Source organism: Lissotriton helveticus, chromosome 10, assembly GCF_964261635.1.
Source record: "Lissotriton helveticus chromosome 10, aLisHel1.1, whole genome shotgun sequence".
In the NCBI taxonomy this organism is placed as follows: domain Eukaryota; kingdom Metazoa; phylum Chordata; class Amphibia; order Caudata; family Salamandridae; genus Lissotriton; species Lissotriton helveticus.
In genome coordinates, this window is record NC_136071.1 from 134,848,276 (window position 1) to 134,876,046 (window position 27,771).

At 45.8% G+C, this 27,771-nt stretch overlaps 1 protein-coding gene across 2 annotated transcripts in view; it reads right to left on the minus strand.

Moving 5' to 3' along the window:
• Positions 1-541: 541 nt before the first annotated feature.
• KCTD5 (potassium channel tetramerization domain containing 5) overlaps positions 542-27,771 on the minus strand; it is a 192,128-nt gene continuing 164,898 nt past the window's right edge. For both annotated transcript variants that reach the window (XM_078664941.1, XM_078664940.1), the window contains one exon: positions 542-1,819. In XM_078664941.1, the coding sequence (XP_078521067.1) occupies positions 1,790-1,819 (30 nt within the window). In that variant the 3' untranslated portion in view covers positions 542-1,789. The remainder of the gene's footprint in view (positions 1,820-27,771) is intronic.

A 27,771-nucleotide genomic window follows, 5' to 3' on the forward strand; every position in this document is an offset into this window, starting at 1 on the left:
GATGCCTAAGAAAGTATAAAAAGATTACTACAAACATTATTCAAGAATCTTACATTAGTTAATTCAAAATATGTTTGAACATTAAAAAAAAAAAGAAAATGCTCATTATAAACCAACGTACAACCTTACTATCAGTACAAACTGCAGTTAATCGACCAAATAATTTCTCCCTTTGGGTTAAGTCATGGCGAAAAGCGAGAATTACAAATGAAGACATTACAAACCTATAAAGGGTTTTGCAATATACTTCACCCAAAACATTGGAGAAACCTTGGGAGGAAAAAACCCTTGAGCTTGTAAAATGCTTTTTAGTTACAGGTTAAATATTTACTGACAAGGTTTATATAAAATCTGCTTACGTTTCTAACGCAACAGTGCAAAGAGTGCAAGATTTCACTACTTTTCTAGAACCCACTTATGAAAAGGTATTTTCCCTCATTCGCATGTTCACAGCACTGTATAAATGTAACCACCTAGTGGACAGTTCAGTATTAAAATCCGTTAGCTTCAGAGGCAGTATTTAAGTTAAAAAAAATTCAAAAACATGCCAACGTTTTTATTAAAAGTTATTTTACTAATCCACACCTTTAAAAAAAAGCAACTCATTCATGTCAACTTGCCTTTCCAATAGTTATTCTGGAGCAAACACCTGGAAGAACTGGGGTCCTTGTTTTAAATATGTGGTAAAGATGTACTGTAGATATAATAAAAATGCAAATGCAGTGAAATATATTTGAAACCTTAAAACTAGTCAATTTGTTCCGAGCCGACGTGCCCACCAAAGCCGATTTTATTCAGCACAAGCCTCTATGGTTATGATGGCCAACAGGAAAAAGGTTACTCCTGTCAAGTACAACTAAAATGGCCATTTAAATACTTTTTAGAGGCCGCAAAATCCATATAAATGCAATACTAATAGGTATTCCCAAAAAGTACTTATTACAACTGTTATTCATGTAATGATTTCAAAAGACAATTCAGTTGTGAACTGCGATTTCAGATTTTCATGGTGAACATTTGGGAGGGGCGTGCAACCTCAAAAGGAAGCGTGATTTTGAAAAAACATTTCAAGAACTGCCAAGACATGAAGAGTATAATCAATGTGCGTTTTTAAATTCATATTGTTTCCATTTTGGTTGAACTTACAGACCCCTCCCTCCCCCTTTAAGGCAGGTTAGGTGCTGCTCAAAGATATGCAAGACATGCCTAGCTATACACTTGATGCTTTATAAATTTAGTGCAGAATAGGTTATAATTCTGGTAATAAGTCAGTCACAAATTTTCCGTTCCAGTAGCGGTTGTAGCAGGATAAGATGCTTAAGAATCTGCACTCTGATACATGCATTATCAAATGGGTGTGGCCCATGGCTGCACTTCATATGTAGTACCAAGTCTGCAATCCATATATAAAGCATATTAAACAGACGAATATTGGGCGGCAAAGAGGCAGCACAAGGTCTACAATACATCTCCTCAGAGGAAAACCATAGTACTTGATCATTAACTCCCGTCAGCAAATGTAGTTCTTAAATATGCTCCAACAGCACAGTGCAACCATGCACTGTACCAGAAACTCCTCAATGCATTCATTTCATTTAGTGATCTCAGGTGTTTTCTAATCGGTTACATTCCGACTACACTAGCTTTCAAGAAAAGTTCCAACCAAGTTCCATAGAAAGTTGCCTAGAGTCGTTTTCTGTAGTCAAGGCGTTCAACGTGGCAATTGTATCTTGTCATAGTTTACATGAAATAAAATAGTAAAAATTTTGCAGCATTCAATACTGAGTCTTCACATCCTTGAACCTCTTTCTTGCAATATCTGAAAGGCAAAGAAATTGCAATTAATATTTTGGAAGCAATACTATTCAATACAGATTGCAATGTGACTGTACATCACCCATCTCATTAGGCCTATGCAAAGAAGCACCCAAATCGTATGATTTTAAGCTTCAGAAGCATAAAAGTTTCAGGCCGGACGGAATTATTAATACGTGGGTATATATTTTTTTAATGAGGAGGCCTGGAAGGCCTCGTTTGCAGGTCCACCAAAACAAAGAATACTTAATTGGGAATCGGGTCAAATCCCAGCACAAGTTTGAAGATTCAGGACCGCCAGCGGATCTGAAAACATTCAAGAAACTTTGAAATTTTCCTGGCAATAAACGATGAACATTTGCAGAGCCCCGGAGGAAAAACAGAAACAAACAAGCATTTGCAATGCAATAGGTCTCGCATTATTAAAGTCTGAGCTATTGGCATTGCTAAATAATGCAACACCAATAGCTTTTGTTGCAGTTGGTTTTGCAATATTTAGCAATGCCAATAGCTCAAACTTAATTAACCCGAGACCTATTGCATTGCAAATGCTTGTTCTGTTTGGTCATGAAAGCAACCGATGATAACGTGGGCATACTGGAGAGTACCATCCAGCAGCTCCTTGGGTATGCGTACGTGAGGTGCTTTCTGGCCTTTTCTCAATTTTTTTTCTGTTGCACACATTTATGTGAAAGTTTAAAGACACTGTTATGTGTGTATGTTATGTGGTTATTGACGTTCTCTTTAAATTAAATAGTCGTACCAACAGGTCACTGGCAGCTAGCTGTACCTGTGGGAAAGTCAAAAGTTGTTGAGACTCCCTGTGAGTCAAACATATAAGGACAATCGTTCTACAGAGGTCAGGTCTTGTGATGTTTATAAATGATTAAGTGGGGTGCTATCTGACCCCTTTTTACCCCCTGTGATCCTGTTGTGTATGTGTTTCTGAAAAAACTCATAACACTAACTGTGCAGTGGTCATCATGCTATACATGTTACCATGAGGTACAGGGTCAAAACTGATTTGCATACGGCTGGGTTCAAATTGGGGTGGCGTAGTTGGCAAAAGATCAATGGATTTAACCCAGATCTCTTGAGTGGGGGAGAATGTTTGAATCATTCAGCATTCTGTCCATCGCAGTTACACTTATCACCCTAAGTGGGATGGGTATGCCCAGACCGTGGGACCCTCGCTCACTGTGCCACTGGATTGAAGCTAGCCTGGCTTATGAATGGTGACATCCCGAAATTGGTCCCAGGATGCTTGTTTCTGGTCCAGGGAGGACCTGGCTTGGCAGTTCAGTCTGGACTGTTCCCATAAGGCACAGGGTCGACTGATTTGCATATGGTTGGGTCCAAACTGGGGTGGCGTAGTGGGCAAAAGATCAATGGATTTAACCCAGATCTCTTGAGTGGGTGAGAGTGTTTGAATCATTCAGCATTCCGTCTATCATTTGTTGCACTTATACATGGTAACGCTTCACACAAAGCCTCACAACACTCTTTCCAGCACACACCCTCACGGTGCGAACTACACGCGTGGACAAGCGCTTCGGCACAGCACATAGGGGTAGTAAGAGTTGCACAGAAAGTACAATGCAATCAAACGTTTTCTCACCCGTCATTTCAGCAATGTGTTCCTGCGGGATACCCATTACATTGTAGCAGGCTTCGATCTGCTGGGCCACTAGAGGCTTGGTGGGGGCCATAAATACGATCTTGCCAGATGGATACCACCTGTAGAAGTAGTACATGACCACAGCTGCGATGAATGTCTTGCCCAGGCCAGTGGGTAGACAAACCAGGGTGTTCTGCAGCAGGGCGGTGTGGACTATGTTGAACTGGTAGTCTCTGATCGGCACATTGGTATGGTAAATCCAGACACGCCCGGCTGCCAGATCGAACCCGGGCAGGGTCTCGGCGACTGCCTGTGAGGGACCCTCCCCAGATAACACTTCAGCCTGTTTTTCCGAAGCCTGGTAACCGGTGGGAGCCAAAGTCTTCTCCGCAACCAGAAGGAGGTTGTCATCGTCCTCTTCTTGCTCTACTTGGAAAGCCGGCGGGGCAGAAAGCCGAGGAGGGCCTGCAAAGCACTGACCACCTTTACCGGCGACCGGCTCGCTATGCCTTCCCCTTGCCGACTGGGGCGAGATCCCAAAGCCTGGAAAAGGGTCCTTTGCTTTCCCCTCATTGCCCTTCGGAATAATGGTGCTTTCAAGCACCGGGTACCGTTCGCCTTCTGCCCCGAGGGGCTGCATAGGTCCGGGCCATCTGATGAGATGGTGGTTATCAACTGGCTCAGAAGAAGCACCGCGCCTTAGTGAATATGGCTCATTCTCAGTCTGGAAACGACGCTGCAGTCTGGGCTGTCAGTGCGGTGCTAACTTTGAAATTTATGATACTGCCAACACTGTCATTCAGACTGTCACAACTTCAGGTCTCACTTGAATAAGGCGCTTCTATCGTAATGCTTACAAAAAGAAGAAAGTGAAGTGAGATCACGCCTCTTGTAGTCCTCCTTTAAAGTGGTGTAAAACGAGGAGGCGCGATCATTCACACTAAGTTTAATGGGCCACCATCTTGGAATGGCTTTCTGTTCTCATAATTTTATAACGGGGACCTCTGGCACCTTCCGTAGCACCTAAAGCAGATGTATTATTCACACAGTTTACGTTTGGCTTAAAAGCCGTCTTTTTATTATACGGAGGCAGAAGTAGATTTGTTGCGAGGCCAGATTCTTGCCAGTGTTTTAGAATTCCTCACCGGAATCTGTCGTGACAGTTCATTTTTTTTATAGACATTTTATGGTTTTTTAAATGTGGTATTACCGTGTTGATGTGTGCTCTATCTGCCCGTCCGATTGCTCGCCCATCCATCTATACATACATGGATTTAAGTGGGATAAAAAAACTAAAGGGAGGAGGGGGCTCTCAAAGGGGCACGGCCGATGTAATTAAGGGCGTGTTTTAAAAACCACATAACCTAAACTAGGGTTCCGACTGAGCCAGGGGGCCATGCCAGGGTTGAACTGGGAATAAAGTAATAGGCCTGGGCTCCCTAAGAAAAAAACTTGCCTTCTGCTGGGGCGGGACTACGTCCCCCAGCATTCCCACACTTCCTGTTTACTCTCAGTGGTGGGGAGGAGGGGCCACGTCGCAAAAACGTGCTTGAAAGCTCTTTAAGCTTTCCGTGGCAGGGACGCTCCTGGGACAAAGGCGGGTCGGTCTTTCGCCTGAAACCAGGAGTCTGGGAAGCGAAGCGGAGGGGGCTCGAGGCACATTGCCGGTGCTTGCCCCCGCCCGCCTACCAATCCGTGCAGCCGCCACCACCGCGGGACGAGAGGAGCCCAAGAGACCCGGTGAGTGGGGTCGGGGGGTCATGTGTGTGTGCGCGTGAACCCGTGACTGGGGTGGGGGTGGGAGGGGGGTGCGTGTGTGTGTGTGTGCTTGCTGTGTCTGTGTCCTGACTTGCTGGGAATCTGAGGCAGGGGATGTGCACGGCGCTGGGCGTGCGCGCCCACGAGGTGAAGTCGACGCTCGTGCCCGACCCCTGTCTCAGAGTCCCAGGAGACGGGTGGCTATAGTTGTCGAGCTGGACTCCAGCATGCTTCGCCTGCTTTCTCCAGCTCTACCTAAAAATAAACTGGCCAGACCCTGTATACAGTTCCAAGGTTAATGCTGAAACAAATACCTTCCAGAAACACTGGTTACTAAAGTCAAGCAGAAGCACACATTGTCACATGAAAATGTAGATTATGTTTGCAAGTAACAATGACAGGACGTCCCAGAAAAAAAAGGAGAGGGGACACTTCAAAGTTAATTTTTGATGATGTTGGAAAAAGGTACGTGAAAAGCAAACATCCATTGCCAGCATTTGTCAGATGAAGTGAAAAAAGCAAAGTGATTAATAGCATTTTACAATTGCCCTTACAACGTCCTCCCTCACCTGCCGTTTAATACATTGACTTTCTCAGATGGAGAGAAAGAAAAGAATAGTTACTTACCTGTAATCTGTGGTTCTCCAGTATTGGTGTCTTTCTTAGATTCACATGCCTGAATCCTTCCCCGTCGTCGGAGTGCGAGTCCCACGGTACATAAACAAGCAATAATATGCCTATAATAAACAAAAAACCTTGGTAATACACAACCAGGAAGTAAAGTAGCCCCAAGCTAAAAGAGAAAAAAGTTCCACACTCACGACTATCAGTTATTTTGTATAGTCCAAACTGCAGCCAATCAGGCGACAGCACCCACCAGAATGTTCTCCCCAGAGGCTCAGTCTCTCAGATTTTCTCGCACAGGAGTAAGCAAAACATCATAGCCTAAACCAGCCTCTGAGGGGAGGTGGGCAGATTGCATGTGAATCTATGAAAGACACCATTACAGGAGAACCACAGATTACAGGTAAGTAACTATTGTTCTTCTCCAGTATTAGGGGTGTCTTTCATAGATGCACATGCCCGAATCAGAGTAGAAAGCAGTACATAACAATGCTCGTTAGACGCTCCTTGTATTGCAGTATACATATAATAAAAAGCATAAGGAATATCATAAACCTACACAAATGCATTAGTGGTAGCAAATGCATACTAGATCAGAATACATAACATGTAAATAAGCGTCTAAAAAGAGCAAGTGGAGGAGGGAGAACAGAGGCTCACTTTATTTAATCAGATTGCGGAGAACAGCTCGTCCAACTGACGTATCTTCATCACTTGAAGCGTCCAAACAGTAATGTTTGATAAAAGTGTGTGCTGGACCAGGTCGCTGTTCTGCAGATATGATGAAGAGTCACACCAGCAAAGAGCGCGGTAGATGAGCAGATTGCTCTCGTAGAATGCGCCCTCTGGGTCGTCTGTAAAGGCCTTCCCCCCTGCTGATGACATAGGCTAATCGTTGCAGACATCCAACGTGCTATGTCTGCTTGGATACAGAATAGCCTTGACGTAGTCTTCCATACGCTATAAATAGTTGATCTGATTTCTGAATTGTTGAAGTTCGTAGAAGATAAAACTTGAGACACCTCCTGACATCCAGGGAATGCATGGCTCTTTCAGCCGCTGTTTGAGGATTTGGAAAGAAAGTCTTCAAAATGATCGGTTCATCAAGTTGAAAATCCATAGGTACCTTAGGCATGAAGTTGGGATTGCTACGAAGCACCACCGAATTGGAAGTGAACTGTAGAAAAGGTGATTTCACCGTAAAAGCTTGAATGTCGCTGACCCTCCTAGCTGAAGTCCGCGCTAAAAGGAGAGATACCTTCCAGGAAAGGAACTTAAGATCCACCTTATGAATGGTTCAAAGGGGTGACGCATGAGTTGAGCGAGCACCACATTCAAATGCCAAGATGGAGGCGGACGCAGGACAGGAGGGAAACATTCGAAATAGTCTCTTAAAAAAATTGCTGGATAACTCTAGTAGAGTATAGAGTTAGAACCATCCTGACGGAACCTTGAGATAGCTGCCAAGAATACTTTCAACGTGGAATGCGTTAAACCTGATTTTACCAATTGAAGAAAGAACGGTAAAATCTATTCTGGTCTGGCATGAATTGGATGCAAATTGACAGATTGACACCAGGCGCAGAATCTTTTCCATTTAAGTTTGCATGTTTTAATCGTGGCAGGTGCCCTTGCATTGACTTATACTTCTTGACAATCCGCATGGATATCCAAGTTTGCGAATTCAAGGTGTTGAGGAACCAAGTTGCTAATCTCAAGGAGGCTGGGTCTGGGTGACAGACTTGACCCTCCTGGATGGACAGAAGGTTTGGTATAGGTGGGAACTGAATGGGATCACACTCCGAAAGGAGGAGAAGTTCGGTGAACCAGTATTGGCGCGGCCATCTGGGAGCAATGAGAATGAGAGGACAAGGCTGTTTCTTCATGTTGCGGACGACTCTGGGAACCAACAGAATCGGAGGAAAGGCGTATGCATATATCTGACCAGTTTATCGAAAGCGCATTCCCGCATGAGTTCTTGACTTGTTGCAAACAGGTCCAGATCGGGGTGGCCCCACTCCCAAAAGACCCGGTTCAACGTTGGTTGATCTCCCATTCGTGATTCGGAATTGCAGATCTGCTGAGGGAATCTGCTAGCACATTGGAGATCCCTGGAACATGGACAGCCGAGATGCTGATCCCCTGACTCAATGCCCAGTCCCAGATCTCCTGGGCTTGTTGAGAGAGCAGGGTTGACTTTGTGCCGCCCTGTTTGTTTAAGTAATGCATACTTATTGTATTGTCTGTCCGAATTAGTACCGAGGCCCCTTGGATGACTGTTCGAAAAGTTTATAAGGCCAAGAAAATGGCTCGCAGCGCCAGGAGGTTGATGTGCCAATTCTTTTGTTGCACATTCCACTTTCCGTTGACAGTCATTCCCTGAAGGTGTGCTCCCCATCCCTTGAGAGAAGCGTCTGTGGTGATGGCGAAGCTTGGCGCTTCCGCTAGGAATGCACATCCCTCCTGTAAATTCTTTATCTGAGTCCACCAGAGAAAGGCTTCTCGCATCCGAGGAGTTATGTGAATGATGTCGTCAAATGACCCCAAAACCTGCAACCATTGGAGGTGGAGTTCTCATTCTGAGACGACAGTTTGGTATCAGAGGGATGCAGGATGAAATCATCCCTAGGAAAGATTTGAACATCCTATCTGAAACGTACTAACTAGGAATTTTCTGTGTCTGGGGAGGATCGGCACATGAAAATAAGCGTCTTGAAGGTCGAGGGTGGCCATGTGATTCCCCCATTGAGAGAAGCGGGAGGATTTCTTGAAGCATTAACATCCGGAAGGACAACTTTTTCAAGTATTTGTTGAGGGCGTGTAGGTAGAGGATAGGGCGCCATTCTCCCGATTTTTTCTGAATGAGGAAAAACCTTGAGTAAAAACCTGTTCCTTTTTGCAAATAAGGGACCTTTTCGATCGTTCCCTTCCGTATCAAATTTATCTGGGTGAACAACTCGTTGATATGAGCTGGAGGTGGGTCCTTGGGAGGAGAATTTGGAGGGATCTTGATGAATTCTAAATTGTGGCCCCTGGCCACTATACCCAGGACCCACTTGTCTGTAGTAATTGCGGACTAGTTAGAGTATAAACGGGATATTTTTCCTCCAACTTTTGATTGGGGGGGAAGGGGAGAGATGGTGGCAGGTGGCGTGTCTCATGGTTTCTTACTGGAATCTCTTCCACAGTAGGTGGATTTTCTCCTGGACTGCGTGTAGGAGTTACCTCGCTGTCTGTAAGACTGCTGTTTGTAGGGCTGGTATCTCTGGTTAGTTTGCAGGGTTTGGTATGACCTCTGCTGATTATAGTTTTCTCTGTTGGTATAGGATCCACGCCCTCTAGCACCTCTAAAGGACGACCTATGAAACTGAAGGCTACCCAAAGATCTCGCCGTCTCAGTGTCCTTCTTGATAGCCTGTAAGGCCTCGTCAACATGTTGGCCAAAAAGAAACTTGCCATCAAATGGCATGTCGACTATTTTAGTTTGGACCTCTTGGCGAAAAGATGTGGATTTCAGCCACCCCTGCCTTCTCAACTCAGCTGCACCCGCTAGCTGCCACATCTACTGCGGCGTCAATCATCTCTGCTGAGGTGAGTTCACCTTCTCACAATATCTGCCTCACCTCCGACTTTGCAGGTTCTGGTAACATTTCTACGTAAGGGGAAATGTCAGACCACATTTGTCTGTCGTATCTCCCTAATATCGCTAGGTAATTCGCGGCACGTACATTTGTTGCTGCCATCGCGGAGACCTTTTTTCCGATGGAATCCAATCGTCTGCCATCCCTATCTGGTGGAGCAGATATAGGCGAAGAGGGGTTTCTGGCCCGGCTCTGCCGCTTGGGCAACGACCGAATCAGCCTTAGGTTGTCCTATTAGGCATGTAGGAAATGTGTCCGGTGCTTTATATTTCTTGTCCAACCGGGGCAAGACAGCGGGAAGAGAATTGGGAGTTGCCATCATTTTTAAACCTTCCTTCCATATGAAGTCAATAATGGGAATAGTTTTGACCTGTCTTCTTGGCTGGTCTTTAAAGTCATAGAAAAAAAATCGTCCTTTGTTTCCATGGGAATTAGAAATTTTTTAGTAGCCCTATCCATCAGTAGATGGAAGCCTCCAATGTCTACTGGAGGGGACTAGCCACAGTTGGTGCAGAAGGTGATGGCGTCTGAATTTGGTACTCATCCCACTCCGACAGAATATCTTCATCCGTGGTGTTAGCCTCCTGAGAATGATGAGATGGTGCTGGAGAAGGTGGTCTTGGAGATCTCAAAGAAGATGTAGTGGCCTGAGGCACAGGAGTTGATGGGAGAGACCCCGCAGAGTCAGATGGAGGGAAACTACGATAGTAATCGTCTAACATGTACTGTAAATTATTGAGAAGGGCCAAAGGCATCTGTGCTGTGGGCAACGTAGTCGGAGTTTGATGCACAGGCTCAGAAAAGTGTTCCTCGTTTTGATCTTCCTGAAATTTAATTAGCAATTCTGACTGACTCGTCGCAGTGCGGAACCGGTCGTCTACATCAGATTGCTCCTCGTCGTCATCAGAATCCAGCAGTTGGGCACGCAATTTAAGTGGTGATAAAGTTTGCAATGACGAGCCATGTCTTTCAAGTAAAGAAGCTGCCATAGCCGGTGCGGAAAAGGAGGCTGTAGACGGTGTGGAGGACCATACTTGCAAATCAGTGCAAGTTGACAGAAGAGGCGTTGACTGTCTTGCCGTTGTCGAAGGAGATGGTGTCGACGAGACATTTAACTTAGTAGACTGTGAAATCTTCGTTGACGGTAGCTTCATCGACAAGACTTTTCGTCGACGATGTAGCTTAGACGACGAGGCCGTCTTCGTCGTCTACGGCCACATCGTCTACGAGGTAGTCTTTGTCGACGGTGGGGTCGTCGACTGCGAGCCAATCTTCGTTGGCGAGGTAGCCGTCGACGGGGTAGTCTTAGTCGACGACGAAGCAGTTGTCGAGATGGTTTTCGTCAACGAGATAGGTCTTATTGAAACAGAGACCAGCGTCGAAGGTGAAGAGGTTGACGACATGATCATCTTAGGCTTCAACGATGAGAAGGTGACTGACTACGTTGAAGTAGCTACGACGACGATAATAGTCGACGAAGGAGCAGTCGACGAGCCCGTCGACTGCGAGGTCTTCTGAGGAAAAACCTTCTCAGGAAGCTTTTTCGACGCCAGAGACTTTCCAGTCTTTTTAGGGGGCGAAATAGAGGATTTAGAAGGTGGAGAAGCCTTTTTTGTAGAAGGCAAGCCAGAGCCCTTGGAGGGCTGCACTTTCCTCAACTCCTTAGCCCCAGGAGAAGATAGATCTTCAGCCATCCTCTTTCTGGAGGATACAGATGACCCTGAAGCCACACTTCCCACTTCAGATAAAGGGTTATCCTGGTCTTTAATCTTCTGTAGCCACAGAAGTAGGCGTCCTTCCCTATCTGAGGGTCTTCCGAGGGAAGGTCCTGCAGATCTTACAATCTCTCACCTCATGATCAGGATACAGGCAGTAGATGACCTTTTTGTGGGGATCTTCTTTGAAAAGCCAGAGCTTCCCACAAGATTCACAAGGCCTGAAGAGAAGTTTTTTAGTAGATGACATCCTAAGGATAGAAATCCAGCCAGAAAAGAGAAGTACTGAGCAGAGCTCAGGGAGACTCCCTAAACACATCGTGCGGTAGAAAATCTGAGAGCCTGAGCCTCTGGGGAGAATATTCTGGTGGGTGCTGTTGCCTGATTGGCTGAAGTTTGGGCTATACGAAATGACTATGATAGTGAAAGTTTTTTCTCTTGTAGCTTGGGGCTACTTTACTTCCGGGTTGTGTTTTACCAGGGTGTTTTGTTTATTATAGGCATATTATTGCTTTTTTATGTACCGTGGGACTCCCACTCCGACGACAGGTAATGATTCAGGCATGTGAATCTATGAAAGACACCCCTAATACTGGAGAATATTACTTACCCGGTCAACATCCGTTCGTGGCATGTAGTGTTGCACATTCGCATGCTGTGTATACTCCTGCCATCTAGTGTTGGGCTCGGACTTGTGCAACTTGTTTTTGTTTGAAGAAGTCTGAGTCACGAGGTGTGTTTGCTACGCCTATTGTATACAATGCACAAGTACATCAGCACCACAGTCGGATTGTTTTTCCTGCCCAGAAGGCTACGACGTAGATTGAGCATAGAGATAACCATGTGAAGCAAAGAATTAAGGTAAGAGTATCTGCAACTGAACGCAGTTGGCGAGGAGGGTGGGCGCATATGAATCTACAGCACTACATGCCACAGAGTCGTACAGCATAAGTGACCTTTACGGTTTGTGACATGTGTAGCTGTAGATACACAAGCTATACATAAAGCAGTCCTCCCCAAAAGCAGTGGCTTAGACTGAGGATGGAGCAGAAGACTGAAAAACAGTGTGCACAAGACAAACTGGCCCACTCTAGCTTGGCAAGCCAGGACATCCACACAGTAATGTTTAAAGTGTGAAGAGTGGACCAAGTAACTGCTTTACAGATATCAGCTAGTGGTATATTGCTGATACTCGACCCCTGAGGCTTGAGCCAGGTGGTTGCTTTTTAAACTGCTTTTAAAAACCCTTATTCACCCCTCCCTTTGTGTCCTTCCCACACCAGCTACAGCGCTCCACGCTGCTTGTCATTTCGGCGCTTTCACTCGCGCTTCATATTGGAGTTTCAGGACTCGTTTTGGTCTCTTATTAATTGCAATTTTTGACTCTGCTCGGTTTTGGCAGACTACGTGCCTTCCCCTCACCCTCCGGCCGACTTAGGGCCGTCATTACCGAGGGACCGAGAGAAAAGCTCAGTGGCGGACATCTTGGAGTGGGCTTTCCCTCCTGTCACTCGGGCGCCTATAAAAACTGTAGAAGGACTCTGTCTCAGTAGATTGCTGATATTCGACCCCTGAGGCTTGAGCCGGGTGGTTGCTTTTTAAACTGCTTTTAAAAACCCTTATTCACCCCTCCCTTTGTGTCCTTCCCACACCAGCTACAGCGCTCCACGCTGCTTGTCATTTCGGCGCTTTCACTCGCGCTTCATATTGGAGTTTAAGGACTCGTTTTGGTCTCTTATTAAATGCAATTTTTGACTCTGCTCGGGTTTGGCAGACTACGTGCCTTCCCCTCACCCTCCGGCCGACTTAGGGCCGTCATTACCGAGGGACCGAGAGAAAAGCTCAGTGGCGGGCATCTTGGAGTGGGCTTTCCCTCCTGTCACTCGGGCGCCTATAAAATCATTCACTCATGGCTCCGCGCAGCGGACGCATTCAGCGGGCGCGCCGGTCGCGCGCCGGAGTCACACCAGAGTCCTGTCCGTCTGCGCCCGTCTGCGGCCGGATGCCGCCACTGCTATTTCTTACTCCCCCCCTCTGCTCTTATGAGCCTACAAGCCTCTGCTTGCCCCCTATCTCTTGATACCTGGGCCAGGATCTCCTCACAGGGGATTGCAGGGTACTCCCCCCCTCATCTGGGGCCGGCGCTATCTCTCATTGCCCCTGCTCTTGTTGAGCCGCAGCTCCGGGTATTATACCTAAACACTCGCTCTTTGGTCAGGCATCAAGCCAATATTTTCCATCTTCTCATGACGGAGAGGCCAGACGTTCTCTTACTATCTGAGACCTGGCTCACCGACGATTCCCTCCCTGACATCCTCGCTGCGTTACCCCCAGATTATTTTCTGTTGAACACCAACCGTCCTGGGGGCCGCTCCGGTGGAGGGGTGGCAGCGGTTATACACAAGAATCTTAAGATTATCGCCTCCGCCTCCATGACCCTACCTGAAGTGGATAACCTGGTCCTCCGTCTTGGGACCGAGGTAGGTGCAGTTACCCTAATGGTACTTTATCGCCCCCCCACCCCATGCCTTCCTTCCCCTCCTCTTTTATAGAACAGTTGACTAACCTTGCTACCTCCTCCCCCCGCACTGTCATTGTTGGTGACTTCAACTACTGGTTTCAGAACGAGGACGCTGGCCCCCATGCCATCGAACTGTTCGAGGCCCTCTCGAGCCTGAACTTCACTCAATTAGTCAGGTCCGCCACTCACAGTGGCGGCCACATCCTCGACCACATTTGGGTCCACAGGGTCAAGTCCTCCTGTCCGCTTATAACACCGTGTGTGTGGTCCGATCACCTTTTGATTGACACCACTTTCTCGGCTGTCGGTCAGATCAGGATCCCACTGCAGGAGGGCGGCACCGCCCGCAAGTGGAGAGCCGCCGACTCCTCTAAACTTCTATCTCACCTCTCTCTAACCCGTCCCCTGCTCCCCAACGATTTAAGCACCAGCGAGCTTCAGGGGCATATTTCTGACTGGCTCACGACAGCCAGCGATATTTTTGCCCCTCTAAGTTCCCCCGATCCCGACATTTCCACTCCCACAAATGGTTCACCCCCCACCTCAAGACCCTGCAATTGGAACTCCGCCGATCTGAGCGAAGGTGGAGGAGAGACTACTGCTCGTCTAGTAGAGGCGTATATGTGGCCGCGCGCAATAAGTACAAAACAGCCATCTCCGCAGCCAAAAAAGCTTACGCCTCAGAAAAAATCTTATCCGCCCCTTGCAAGTCCAAAGAGATTTTTAAAGTCCTTAACGAATTCACTTCCGACCCCAGGACACTTCCGACTCAGGCCCCCACACAGGAATCTTGTAACGCGCCAAGTACTTTTTTTATTCAGAAAATTGCTTTGATTAAAGACACCATCCCGGCTACTCCCCCTGGCGCGGGTTCCGTCTCTCCCCCTCACAATGCCCTCTCTTTCACTCAGTTTCCTTCCTTAGATCCCACTTCCCTGGCCACATTGGCTACCCGTATTAAGTCTGGATCTCCAGACGACTGTTGTCCCCCCACCATACTACGAGCCATCTGCCATTCTCTACCCGACTGCATCCTTCCCCTGCTGAATTCCTCTCTCTCGTCCGGTACAGTACCCTGCTCCTTCAAGGAGGCCATTCTGGTGCCTCTACTGAAGAAGCCTGGGGCTGATCCCGCCGTTCCGGCGAACTACCGCCCCATCTCTCTCTTGCCTTTCTTCTCTAAAATCCTGGAAGCCCACGCCACCGCCTGTCTCTCACAGTTTATCGAGAGCTCCAACTTTCGAGGCCAATCAGGCCGGCTTCAGACCCGGCCACTCCACGGAGACTGTGATCTTGGCCGTGCTGGATGCCTTGAGAGACGGCGCTGACAAGGGTACCCCCCAGGCCTTGGTTTTATTAGATCGGTCAGCCGCTTTCGACACGGTGGACCACAACATCCTCCTCCACCGTGTCGAGCAGGCTGGCATCCAGGGCCTGGCGCTGGCATGGGTCAAATCCTTCCTGACCGGGAGGTCTCAGACCCTCAGCCTGGGCACTCTTAGAGCTCCTAGGGAGCACTTGCCCTGCGGGGTCCCTCAGAGCTCCTCCTTATCCCCTCTTCTCTTTAACCTCTATCTTCGACCCCTCCTTTTTTCTCTGAGGCAGTGGGACGTCACCGTTTTTAACTACGCGGACGACCTGCAACTCATCTTTCCTCTCGATTCCCCCTCTGCTATTCCTAACTTCCAGGCAGCCATGTCCCACATCCTACAGTGGATGTGTCAAAACCAGCTCAAATTGAATCCCGGAAAGACGGAGCTCCTTCTTCCTGGCAGGAGCTCTACCCACTGGGGTCCGTACTTTTGGCCGGCAGAACTTGGCCCCCCCCCCACCCCTGTGGCCTCGGTAAAAAGTCTCGGGGTCACTATTGACTCCGGCCTCTCCCTTGGGCCCCAAGTGGGGACGGTGGTCTCCTCCTGCATGTTCCAGCTGCGCAGGATGAGGAAGGTGGCCTATCTCCTCACTCCTGAAGTTCTTCTGCAAGTAATTATGGCCCTTGTCCTCTCCCGCTTAGATTTTTTGAACTCTATTTACCACGGTCTGCCTAAAACATCTCTCTCCAGACTACAATCTGTTCAAAATCAAGCGGCGAGACTGGCCCTTGGGATTCCGAAATGGCAATCCGCCAAACCCCTTCTTTCTAAACTGCATTGGCTCCCTGTCATCTCGTGGGCAGCCTTTAAGATCGGCTGCCTCACCTTTAAATCTTTATCTGGCTCCTGTCCCGTCTTTCTGAAATCTCTTATCAGGCCCTATTGTCCTTCACGGAACCTGAGATCTTCCCACCTTCACTTCCTACTCATCCCCCCCATCAAACTTTGCAGATCTGGAGGCCGGAGATTCGCATTCCTGGCCCCTAAACTTTGGAACTCCTTTCCCCTCTCTCTCAAAACCTCTAACTCTCTCATTCTTTTCCGTAAATCCCTAAAAACATGGCTCTTCCCTCAATCTGGCTAAATCCCTCTGGTCCTTCAGCATTCAACCAGCGCCAGGAAACCCACGGTGTCAGTGCGCTTTACAAGCTCCCCTTACAATACAATACAATTCCCTAAGCAAACCATAGAAGTCCCTTTTTTGCAAGTGGAATGGGGTCTGGGAGGGACAGGTAGGGAACTTTCAGCTTTAGCATAACAAGTCTGAATATACTAAACAAGCCAAGCTTTGGAAATTGAATGCTCCTTGTAAGCTCCAGTAGGGCACAAAGTTGTTTTACAAAACTGTTATGTTCTATCCACATAATACAATACCGCCCTTTTGTCATACGGGGTATGTAAGGCACGTTCCGCTACAGACCCCGGACGTGGTAAGAAAAGTGGCCACGCAATCGTTGCAGATAAAAACTGTAAACCACCTTGATGAGAAATTTGGGGTTGGTTTTAAGGGGTTACCCTATCTGAACGAACGGCTCCTCCAAGGTGAAAACGTGTACCTTGCTGACTCATCTATGGGAAGTAATGGCTACAAGGAAGGATACCTTCCATGAAAGAAACTGAAGCGGGCAAGAGTAATGAGGCTCAAAAGGAGGGCCCATGAGCCTAACTAGGACAATGTGGAGATTCCATACTACACGGATATCCAGGACGAAGGCTGAAAGATTGGTATAATAGCCCGAATGTCCTGTACTTTTTACCGGGACAAAGGCACAAGACTAACCTGTCCAGAATGGCTTAGATGAAGGGGAGCATCTAGGAAGGATGTGCGTTTGGCATGTTCATAGTGAACTCCAAAGATTACAGAAGTTTCACAGCCCTTTGAAAAGTGGTTGAGGCTGCCTGGGGCAAGCCTGCCTTGAGCAGCCAGTCGTCGAGTTAGGGGGATGACTGGAAACCTGAAAATCCGGTGTGTTGCTACCACCACCACCACTTTTGTGAACTGCAGAGGGGCACTGGTGAGTCATAATGGGAGCACAGTAAACTGGAAATGCTCCTGTCTGACTGCAAACTGCAAGTAATACCGATGGACCTGCAGGACAGACATGCAAATAGCCATCCTGCAGGTCTAATGCAACCATCAAGTATCAAGGGCAGCAAAGACCTGGGCCAGTATGAGCATCTTTAACATCTTGAATTTTTCCTTCAGGAGGAAGGCACAGAACTAAAATGGGACAGGCAACCACATGGCACACGCACCCTCTCAATATCACCTTTCTTCAAAAGGACTTCCACAAAACAGACAGATGGTCCCCCATCAGTAATTGTGGGTGGTGGAAGGCGAGCTGCAATGATAGGGTAGGGCATATTCCTTCAGAGCAATTTGCAGGAACCACATGTCCGATGTTATGACCTGTTAACCCGGCAAGAATCATTGGATCTTGCTCACCACCAGATGGCTTTGATCAGCTTATGGGCACGCTAAAGGGGGTTGGCAGGTTGGGCTACAGGGAGGTAGTGTTGTTTAGTTCCTACAAATCTATAAGGATCTGTGCGTTTAGACAACATAAATTAAGGGATTGGTGTTCAGACTGATTCCAGACATCCCCAAAGGACATGTTAGTCTGTAGACCAGCTATCTCATAGTGCCACAATAAGCCCTCCTTACCAAGGAGCAAATAGTTTCTGGCAACTATCGAACATAACAACCCTGACCCCCTCCAGGATCGTGGAAACAGTACAATACCTTTTGCTCAGCAACTCGTGCTCACTTTGTCGCAGACCGATACACAGAATTAACAGTGGGGCCGTTTTCAATACGTATTTATTGAACCAGCGTCATTCTAGTATAAAGTAGGTGTGCTGCAACAACCATTAAACGGAAACATACATATTATTACAAGCACCAACAGAGTAAATAAAAGGTAGAATTCTACCATGGTGCTAAAACAGTATATATATGCAGGCATATAGATATATGACAGTCATCATGCGTACTCCTGAGATGCAGACCCTAGCTAAGTGTACCTAGCATGTATGTAGGTGTAGAGCCAAGAATCCCCCTAGGAAAGATCTCATTAGCTGATCAGAGAAAAAAAAAGGATCCCGGCTAGGTCTAGAGTTTGACACCCCACAAGGGATGTCAGGCCAATGTGTGCTGTCTGTGTGCGGGGACTTCAGAGTAGTGTCAGCATGGAAGTTTCTCCTCTGGTTTGCCCAGCAAAGTACCCTCAGGGTTCTACCTAGATGTGTCATGGTAATGTGGGCATGATGGCCAAGGATTACTATGGCGGTGACTTTTGTACCGAGTTATTATGCAGAAGATGGTAACCCTGCTGTGATACGAAGAATCCTCATGCATAATAAATTAGGTTCATTTTCTAAGAAAACCACACAACGTTTATTCAGCACCTAACTAGGTAAAAGGTCAGCGGCAAAAAGTAATACAGAGCAAGATAGGACGAATGTAGGTAAAAAGTCGTGCAACTACCTAGGTCTATATTGGGGCACATAACAGAAGGGGACTGGGCTGCCCAGATACCTTGATCGCAGGGCGGGGACTACCACGGCTTCGACCAGAACTGCTGGGTACCTTGGTGAGGTGGGATTAGCAGGCATTATGGGACACGTCTGCCCAAACCGCAAAAGGAGCGATAGGGCTGATGTGGTTGGTGAGGTTGGGCAGATAAGCTCCAAGAGCAGGTTGTGGTCCTACTCTCCTTGAACTGCGAGAGCAGAGTCTTCCTTGTCCCCAAACTGGCGAGTCACATCAAAATGCAGGTCCATGAGGGATGACTGGACACCTAAAAATCCAGTTGACAGACAGCCAAGATTGGCAACGAATGGAGAAACTTGCGCCAATGGCCTGTCCAATGGAATCGGTGGTGTCCAAGCCACAACAACCTGACCTTTTCAGCGTCACAACCGTCCTATATAACCCGAGTAAGCTCAGGACAGATCTTCATAAACACCTGAAAAGACTTGAGCCACAGAATGCCAAAGGGAGCAGGAACATGGCCCCAGGTGGCACCTGGGATTTACAGATCCAAGGGTCAAGCTGGTGAACAAGAAGATTCTTACCAAATGTCCACACCCATTTTGGACTCCCAATCAGGGGAGTAATTGGGAATGTGTTTGGGTTAGGCCTGCTAGTAGAGTAGACACTGGTACCACCAAGCTTTCTGGGGCAAAATGATGAGCTAAAAACTCAGGGTGGCCCAGGGCCAGGCAGTGGTGGTGGTGTGGAATCTGGCAGTTGACCACAACCTATAAGGTATCTGTAAGCCTGTTAAAAGACAAAAGAGGCTCAGTTTGCCCTCACTAGCGGACATCACTCACATTTGTCTTTATTTCCAACATGGGATGTTGGAGGTCAATGGAGAACTTCTCAGCTCTGTGTGGCCCTCAGGCTCGCCAAAGGGAGTAAGCATATAGGCGATGTATGGCCTTGTGGAATTCTTCAATCTATTTCAGAGTGGTGGACAGTCCCGGAAACTCAGGCTGCGCTAGAACAAGTTGCAAGATATGCTCCGGGGAGATTGATCAAGATGTATGGTGTTATGCCTGTGCCTTCGAGAGAGAGTGAGTGGCAGGAAGGGACCATATCTCACTAAGATTTGTGGTTTTTGTTCCTACTTACCAGATAACTGATCAAGACGAAGACTGATCCCTGGATGTCCAACAGGACCGTACTTTTTACTGATCGGTCTCATTGTGGGGTCTTTTGATGGTTGCTGATGCAAAGTATTGCTGTGTGGCCTCTCACAGCCTTTGGGTTAATTGATGCACAGTCACGGTTGGCCTTAGAGACGTGAATATACCCCAGGCAGGATCTGTTACAAACATTTGGTTGCCGCAGTCCTTCCAGGTCTTAACTCAATTCTGAGAGGAGGGCATTTCCCTTGCACATTGAAAATAGATTTTTAATCAAGGTAAAGGTCTCAAAGACTAGAGTTAGCTCCGGATCAGCATTGGTGGAGAGTAAAGAAAAATCACTGCAGTGGTGCCTATATAAGACCTGCAAGTCATTTCTGGAGGAGAATGGAATCAGGTGGAGCTGCAAAGCTTCCGGATCCAGCCCTATGCCTGGGGGATTAAGGGGTTAGTGAATCAATGCTATTTTTATTCCCACAGGTATCTGATCTCTGAAGCAGAAATCCTGGGAAACTCAATTGCACCAAACTAGTCATGATAGTACAGCTTTACTTCTAGAAGTGTCTTTGTATAGTTTGGTAAAAATGTATTCAATTATTTGAGGTTTTTGTGGGCGAGGCTTGAAATTTGAGATACCTGGACAATTAGAGGAGATTCACAAACTTGTGTGTTCCTAAAAAAATATTCAAATCCTATTGGACAAGGGAACTTTTTTATCCAGTTTTCTATTACAGGTCTGCAAAGTTGGGTGCGAAGAACCAAAGCGGATTAGATGGTGGCTACTTAAGAAAATTGTTGCACCCACCATTATAGAATGCTGTGTCGTGGTGCCCTCGACCAGAAAAAAAATGATGGGGTAGGGTGTGTACACCCAGGCCTCCAAGCCCATGTGACAAGGCCACAAAGAGACCACTCCATTAAAAAAAGATTTACAAAAATCTTTGTTATGAGTTTAGGAACCCTGAAGCAGGGCTCATCAGTCACAGTACAGATCCAGAAACTTATGATGACTGAAGATTCCCTGGTCCTAGATGAAATAGGTTTCTGACCCTCTGGTATGTTTAACAAGGCACCAGACAAGGGTCCACAAACTTTATATAAAAAAAGAGGGGCTGAAGCAGCTAGATGCTGCACCCAACCCCTTGGAAGCCATGCACAACGAATATTAAACACATAGAAGGTTGGATGTAGGGATTGCGGCCAACCTTGCAGCGCACAGCCTCCAGCTGGCCACCTGTGAATGGCTGGCTGCAGTCCAGAGCCTACTATCCTCCACAGCAGATGGTTGGTCAGCTGCCTGCAGAGGGTAGGCCATTAGGCCTGCAGCCAAACCCCCCTACACATGGCCAAAGGCCTTGCACAGTGGGCACTGTCCACTGGATGGGTGCAGGATCTGACCAAAAGCGAAACTGCTGTGCATAGAAGGGGATGTTCACCCAGAGATTTTAGGAGCAGAGACTGGTCAAAGGCCAGGTCCAGAGGCTCATGCAGTTTTGCCCAACCTTTGGGATTGGTGACATGTTCAACTATTATCTTGTTTTATTGAAAAAAGAGCAATCCTCTCTAAACAAAGTACTGCCCGGCGTGGAACTGTGTACCCTTCATAACTAAAGCAAATATAGCTTATTTGTAAGTAAAAAAAGATTTTCCGTATTTAGACTTGTGGTATTTTGAAGAAAGACAGGTGCATTTAATTTTGGTCGATGTATGACTTGATAACTTGCTGGGCCCGAAGGTCGGTGCTAGTTTAGGAAGTAGCTGACCAAACAATGAAAAAACAACAAAGTGAAGGCTGTCGGTTACCTTTTTTTGTAAATTTGAAAGTGGGTTTAGGAAACTAGCAGAGCCACATTTGCTACCGCTTAAGAGAAGAATACAGTTGGTGGTATTATATTAAAGTCTGGCCAGGCATTGCCTAAGGCAAAAGGAGGATTTGTGACACTCAAATGAGTAGTGGAAAATTGGCACACATTGTTCAACGCAGCAGAGTATACAAATGGGTGCTGGCATAGCATGCAACTTACCATTCAGAATTTGAAGTAACTGGCAACTTAGGCAAATTGAAGCCAGGCCGGCAATTGTGGGATATGAAGTGTCAAACATAAAACAAGCTTTGCTAAAGCCAATAGGTTGCGCTTATGCAAGGGCTATTGGGTGCCCCAATGTCTTTAAGCCATGCTGTAAAGCAGCGTGGCCGTGCAGCATGGCTAAGAGTAAAGTTAGAAACCAAGCGCTGTGATGCCGCTAGCGCCGGCCACGTCAGTGCTTTTTAGGGCTCGCCAAGGCAGCGCTTGTTGTACGAAGGTATGCACTTTAAGCTCCGCCCACGTTGGCAAGTGGCTGCTGTGACTGCCCTTTATAAATATTGCCTTTTGATTCGTTAATAGGCTTATTAGTCCCTCCTTAGTACCTCCCCTTCCTTCTATTAGTACCACCCTTTCTTCTATTGTTACCTCCCAGGAGGACTGGCCCTTTCACTTGTGTGGTTACTCAGGACGTTTAATATACTATTAGTGGGGACTATTTTGGGAGTGAATGTGTTTCTATATTGCTGTAGCAGATAAGGCATGCTGTTCCTTTGTTTGCATTTCATTTACATGCTGCAGAGGTAAATGAGCCCTGCGTACTTTCACTTTTATTTAAGGTCTAGATATAGGGGAGCAGTTCGGAAAGGGTCGAGGATGCAGTAATTGAAAGAAATGAAATGCCCGGAGTTTAACCAAAGCAGGCGTAGCTGTACACTGCCTCGGTAGGAGTGACTCAGCTGCCAGACATTTCAATGAGCGATCCAGCCTGCGGCCCCAGCCCCATCCCACCACACTGCTGACGGTGGAGGGGCGAAGGTGGGGGCTAAATCAGGGATGAGATGACTTGGTCATCTCATCCCTGATAACTCCAGACACAGCCTAATGAGATACATGCTGGTCCATGTCTAAATAGCAGGTTCCAGAGACATGGGTGAAACTATTGCCTGTCTGAAAGATTATCTACAGGACTTTAAGACTAGACTAACACTGCAACAAATCTCTTGTTCGACATTGTGTTTGAAATCAATAGACTGAGCTACTGTAACGATGGAGGGTTACAGGGCGCCACAAAGTATCCAGGAAGTGCAGGATATAGTAAATGGTACGCGCTTAATTTTAAGACAAATTGGTTTGCCTGCAATCAAAGGATTTGTATAAACGTTTGAGTTTCGTTTCAGACATCATAACTTTTAAATAAAAGTGTTTATAATACAAGGTGCGCATTTGACGTGCTTGAAGCGATAACGAGAAGTACAAGCATTTGCAATGCAATAGGTCTCGCATTTGTGACAGTGAGCTATTGGCATAGTTAATGTCAATCACCTTTTATTTATGCGTTCGTTTTTAAAACAAATAAAAGGCATTGTCATTTACAATGTCAATAGCTTAAACTCTCGAAAATGCGAGAACTATTACACTGCAAATGGTTTTCTTCTTCTGGTGGGTGGACAAGACTGACAAAGGGAGGTAGGAAGTGTGAGAATGAAACAAAAAAGCACTGACGCGGTCAGCGCTGAAAATAATTTTTTCATGGCTGGGGGGCGGGGGGAGTCAATAGAAGGGTGTAGGTGGAAGGGATGACAAGGACAAGGGTGCTGGTATGGGAAGATGCAACACAACGGGTTAGGGATGGGAGGGGAGAAGAGAAAGCAATGGGGAAGGAAATAAAATAGTACCTAAAGCCCAGGGTGCAGCAGATTGATTTACTTTTAGGAGTACCCTTCCACTTTCAATCAGTACTTGTTCCTCCTCCAAAATGTTGAACAGGAAGGGACATTGGGAAGCGCTCGCAAATTAGGAGGCAGCAAATAAGTGACAAAGCCATAGAAAGGTAAGCAAAGGGCAGGCCCCAAGCCCCTAGCAGTAAACAATACCCCTTGCATGAATCATTGGTAAGCGAGACCTAAGAAGGCAATGTGTATTTCACTTGTTTTCATATATACCACAACTCTGGGGCAACATTGGAGCTGGAGCGCTGCTGTGTCAACTTAAACCAGATTGCATTATCTGAACAAACCTGTGGAGAAACTGGCACATTGATAGAAGCTTCAAAGAAAGAATGGAATTTCAGAAAGTTCTTCCCTCAGGAGGCAAGTGGAACCAAGAAAATCTGCCATTTATAGTGACATTTCAGAAGGTCCTCCGAACACAGCTCCATCGCTGACTTAATCATCATTTCACCAAGCACAGCATTTCTCAGTCACGCAACATACATGCCAGGGAGCACTGCATCTTATTATCCCAGTTGACAGTTCTGCAGGACTCGATCTACTTCCTTGCATTAAGTTGGTGGTAAAGTAAGGAGATTATATTAATCCAGTACAGGTTTTCAGATTGAATCTCTGTGCAATAGATTTCAATCTCAGCTCTCGTTCTTTCCAAACATACATCAAAAAATGACAGGAAGAGTGCTTGCATCTACTGCCATCATAAAGGCCCTTGCTCTACCCACACAAACAACCAGGCATCAAGTTAAACAGACTACTCCAGCTCAACTAGACTAGCCGCGAGGCTTCATCAGATCGAACATTTAGGACATCAGCATCACTACTCCAGATGCTATCTGGATGCAGTGGCTTTACAGGGAGAATGAAGACAAAACAACACCTGTTATTGCAGGTGTCCTTGGACTAGCATTTTGCTTTTTGTTGTAACTGCTCTAAAGAAATAAACTAATAACACAAATGCAGATCTACACCTCCGGGCAGCTCTTCTGAGAAATATGCAACTTGCACAGTCATTCTACACTTTTTACAGTAAGCTGAAACATGGCAAAAACGACAATGAAGCTTTGAGCAGCTGTTGTGTTCTATTTCTCCCATCTCCACCTCAAACTCCTTCCCCCATCTTAAAAAGTAACATTAGCGATGCATGTATTAACCAGGTGCATATCTCAAACTATAAGAAGGTATTCTGTGCCTGAAGGCTCTTCAGTTTCAGTGTCCAAGCAACCTACAGTATTGCGCTGGCGTTATTTTAGGAAAACAACAAAAAAAGAAAATCAAGATTCACAATATCTACTGTGAACAATTCATTTTCAGGGCTCCACTGTTCAGTCATCCCAAAAATGAAAATGCCTTTGGGAGCAAGACTTAGTAAAGAGAGAGACCCCCTCAGCCAACATTACATCTTCCTCTCCTCCATGCCTTGCAGAGAAATGCAGCAAAAAGAACATGTGCCTGCTCAGTTTTTCTCTCCTCTATCACCCTTATACTGTAAACATAGCAGAGAACACTAGAGCTCTCTCACTGCCACCTCAGCAGGATATGAAGGCCACAACCATTGAACTACGTAAGTTCCACATCAGATGTGCTTAGTTCTAAGGGGCTGAGGAGTTTGTATTTTCATTTCTACAGAGGTACATGAAAATAGTCAAGTTGCTATTGTTTGGACACATCCACAGCATTAAAAAGGTTCAGCTTTCCAGCACTGCATCTCGAACCAAAATATATTTGGCACAGAGGAAATAGACGTTTAAAGCAGTCATGTCTAATTTCATATGGATTGGATTATAGTTTTTGAAAAACTGTGCACGTCAGACATAGGCATATTAAGAGGAAGTTTCGGAAGGATATATGTAATGGGCTTAGGAAATAACCACTTAAAATGTTTTACATGCTACATTAAATACAGGATCTGTAAGCAAATGTATTTTCAGAACACAACCAGGACAATTTACCAAGGTAGCAAGGCATACCCACATTATAATACCTCTTGAAAAGAAATACAAATAAAAGTTCCAGCTTAATTACATTGATCGCTTTAGCAGGTCATTAATAATCGGTTTCAAAATATGACCATCGATTAGAACGGAGGAAGACTCGGGCCAAAGGAGACTACAATCACAAAGGAAAAAGTAACCAATCTGGAAAGGAGCGAAGATTGGTTACTTTGGAAAAGACTAGGGGATTGAAATGAACTACCTAATTGGGAGAGCTATTTCTCACCATTACATAAAAGATTAATCTGAGTCATTCATATCGTAATCCGTCTCTTCATCCTCACTCTGTATCAGCATGCAGCATGCAAATATAAAGAAAAGGAAAAAAACAAATTCGAAGTGAATTACGAACAATAACAGTGTTTACCATAAGTGTTACAACCATTTTGTGGCATTCTTATCGAAATACTTTACTTGTAAATGAAAAGGGAAGTTCCCTTTTAGATGATCATTGCTTTAGGGACATTAACCGAAACATGAAGTTACTTACCTTTGGTTACGCATTATCTGGTAGGCACAGGATCTAACTGCAGATTCCTTACTCTTGAATCACCCCCCCCAGGAGAAAGCCTGGATCTGAAAAAAGAAATTCACAGTACGTCTGCGCGTTTGAAGAGGGCCCCGAACTACTCCGTATAGAAGTTATCAAGCAATGTGACGGCGGAGTCCATACAGTTGACACGCTGATGCCAGTTTCTTCCGTGACTATTTTCCGTGCTCAAAGCATGGAGCCACATATAAAAACTGCCTATTGAAACCATGTGCTAAAATAAACACCCGTGTCAAATAATCACTGAATTGATAATTCAGTATGTGAATTTTTAAAACAAAATCAAGACCAAAGAGGACTCCGTCTCAAATAATCACTAAGGGACTAATTCAGTATGTTAAGTCTGAAAGAAATCAATGAGACCAAAGGGAACTCAGTTCGCATAGCAGGGAGGATGGCAAGGGCTTAAGGAATCTGCGGCTATATCCTGTCTCTACCAGATAATGTGTTACAGAAGTTAAGTAACTTATTCATCTGACAGACATTTATCGCAGATTCCTTACTTTAAAAATCAAATAAAGCATACTATCCACAGAGGAAGGTATGCAAACTGAGACAATTAAAAGTATCGAACTTAGAACAAAACTGGTCCACAACCAGAGAAAAGAACCGGACCTTCATAATGTAGGTGAGCAATAACATGCTTTACAACTTTAAAAAATCTGTGGAAGTACCACAGATGAGTAAAGTGACAAGTAGTTCAATAGTATGGGGATAAAATAATCCATGATAGCAAGAGCACCATGACAGAAGCCAACCAACAAAATGAATAGAAGACTATTTGCACCCTTAAGGGGAACCAAACCTATGCATGATCACTGCATACGCACTGCGGTGGGAGCGCAGTAAGAAAGATCAGAAAAAAAGCATGGGAATAATGTTTCCCATGATAGCAGTAATCAACAAAACGAACCATCCCTTGATCATCAAGACAAATTACCATTCAAACAATCGTAGGCTGGATCATGCCCACAGTCACTTTAAGACGACTAATTAACAATTGAGTAGTTGATTGCCAAAGAAATAATAAAGTGCAGTGCAAAAACACAAGAGAGATGTGTGGAGTTAAAACAGAGTGATGTGTCCAGCCTACGATTGTATGAATGGTAATATGTCTCTATGATCAAGGGACTTACCATCTCTATAGCTGGATGACCAAATGATAATACTGATCACAAGGTTAAGTTGATGGCAATCCAAATCTAAGAGCTTGGATCTCATCACTTAAGCTTTCTCTTCCCTTTAGGAGTTCTTTTCCTTGGGCTTTCTTGGTAACTTGGGTACTAACTTACCATTGTGAAGTTAAGGGTAGCTCGCCACAATATTGGCCTTTAGACCCCTGGTTCGTTTTGTTGATTGTATGTAGTGTTTGAGGATGTGAACCAGGGCTGGTCTCTAAAATTTCCCTATGACACTTCCTCTCCCTGTATTGTTGTAGTAGTTCCCATGATAGTAGGACAATTTGATAAATAAATCTATAATAAAAACTATTGGTGCACATAACCAGACTCGAACAGGGTGTTCGATACTTGAAAAACAGATCAGCACTTCTTGTAATTGAGCAATACCTTTTAGCTATATAGAGTTTTATCCAAGCCAGACGTACTCTGCCACGGATGATAAACCTCTCTGTGTTGCAAAGTATAAATAATGCTCTATTAAGAAAAGAAAAAAAGAGTGGAAGCCAACGTAACCAAAATGTTGTATTTGTAAAGAGCATGTTCACACGGTATCTTCACATTGAACAGATGTGTAACC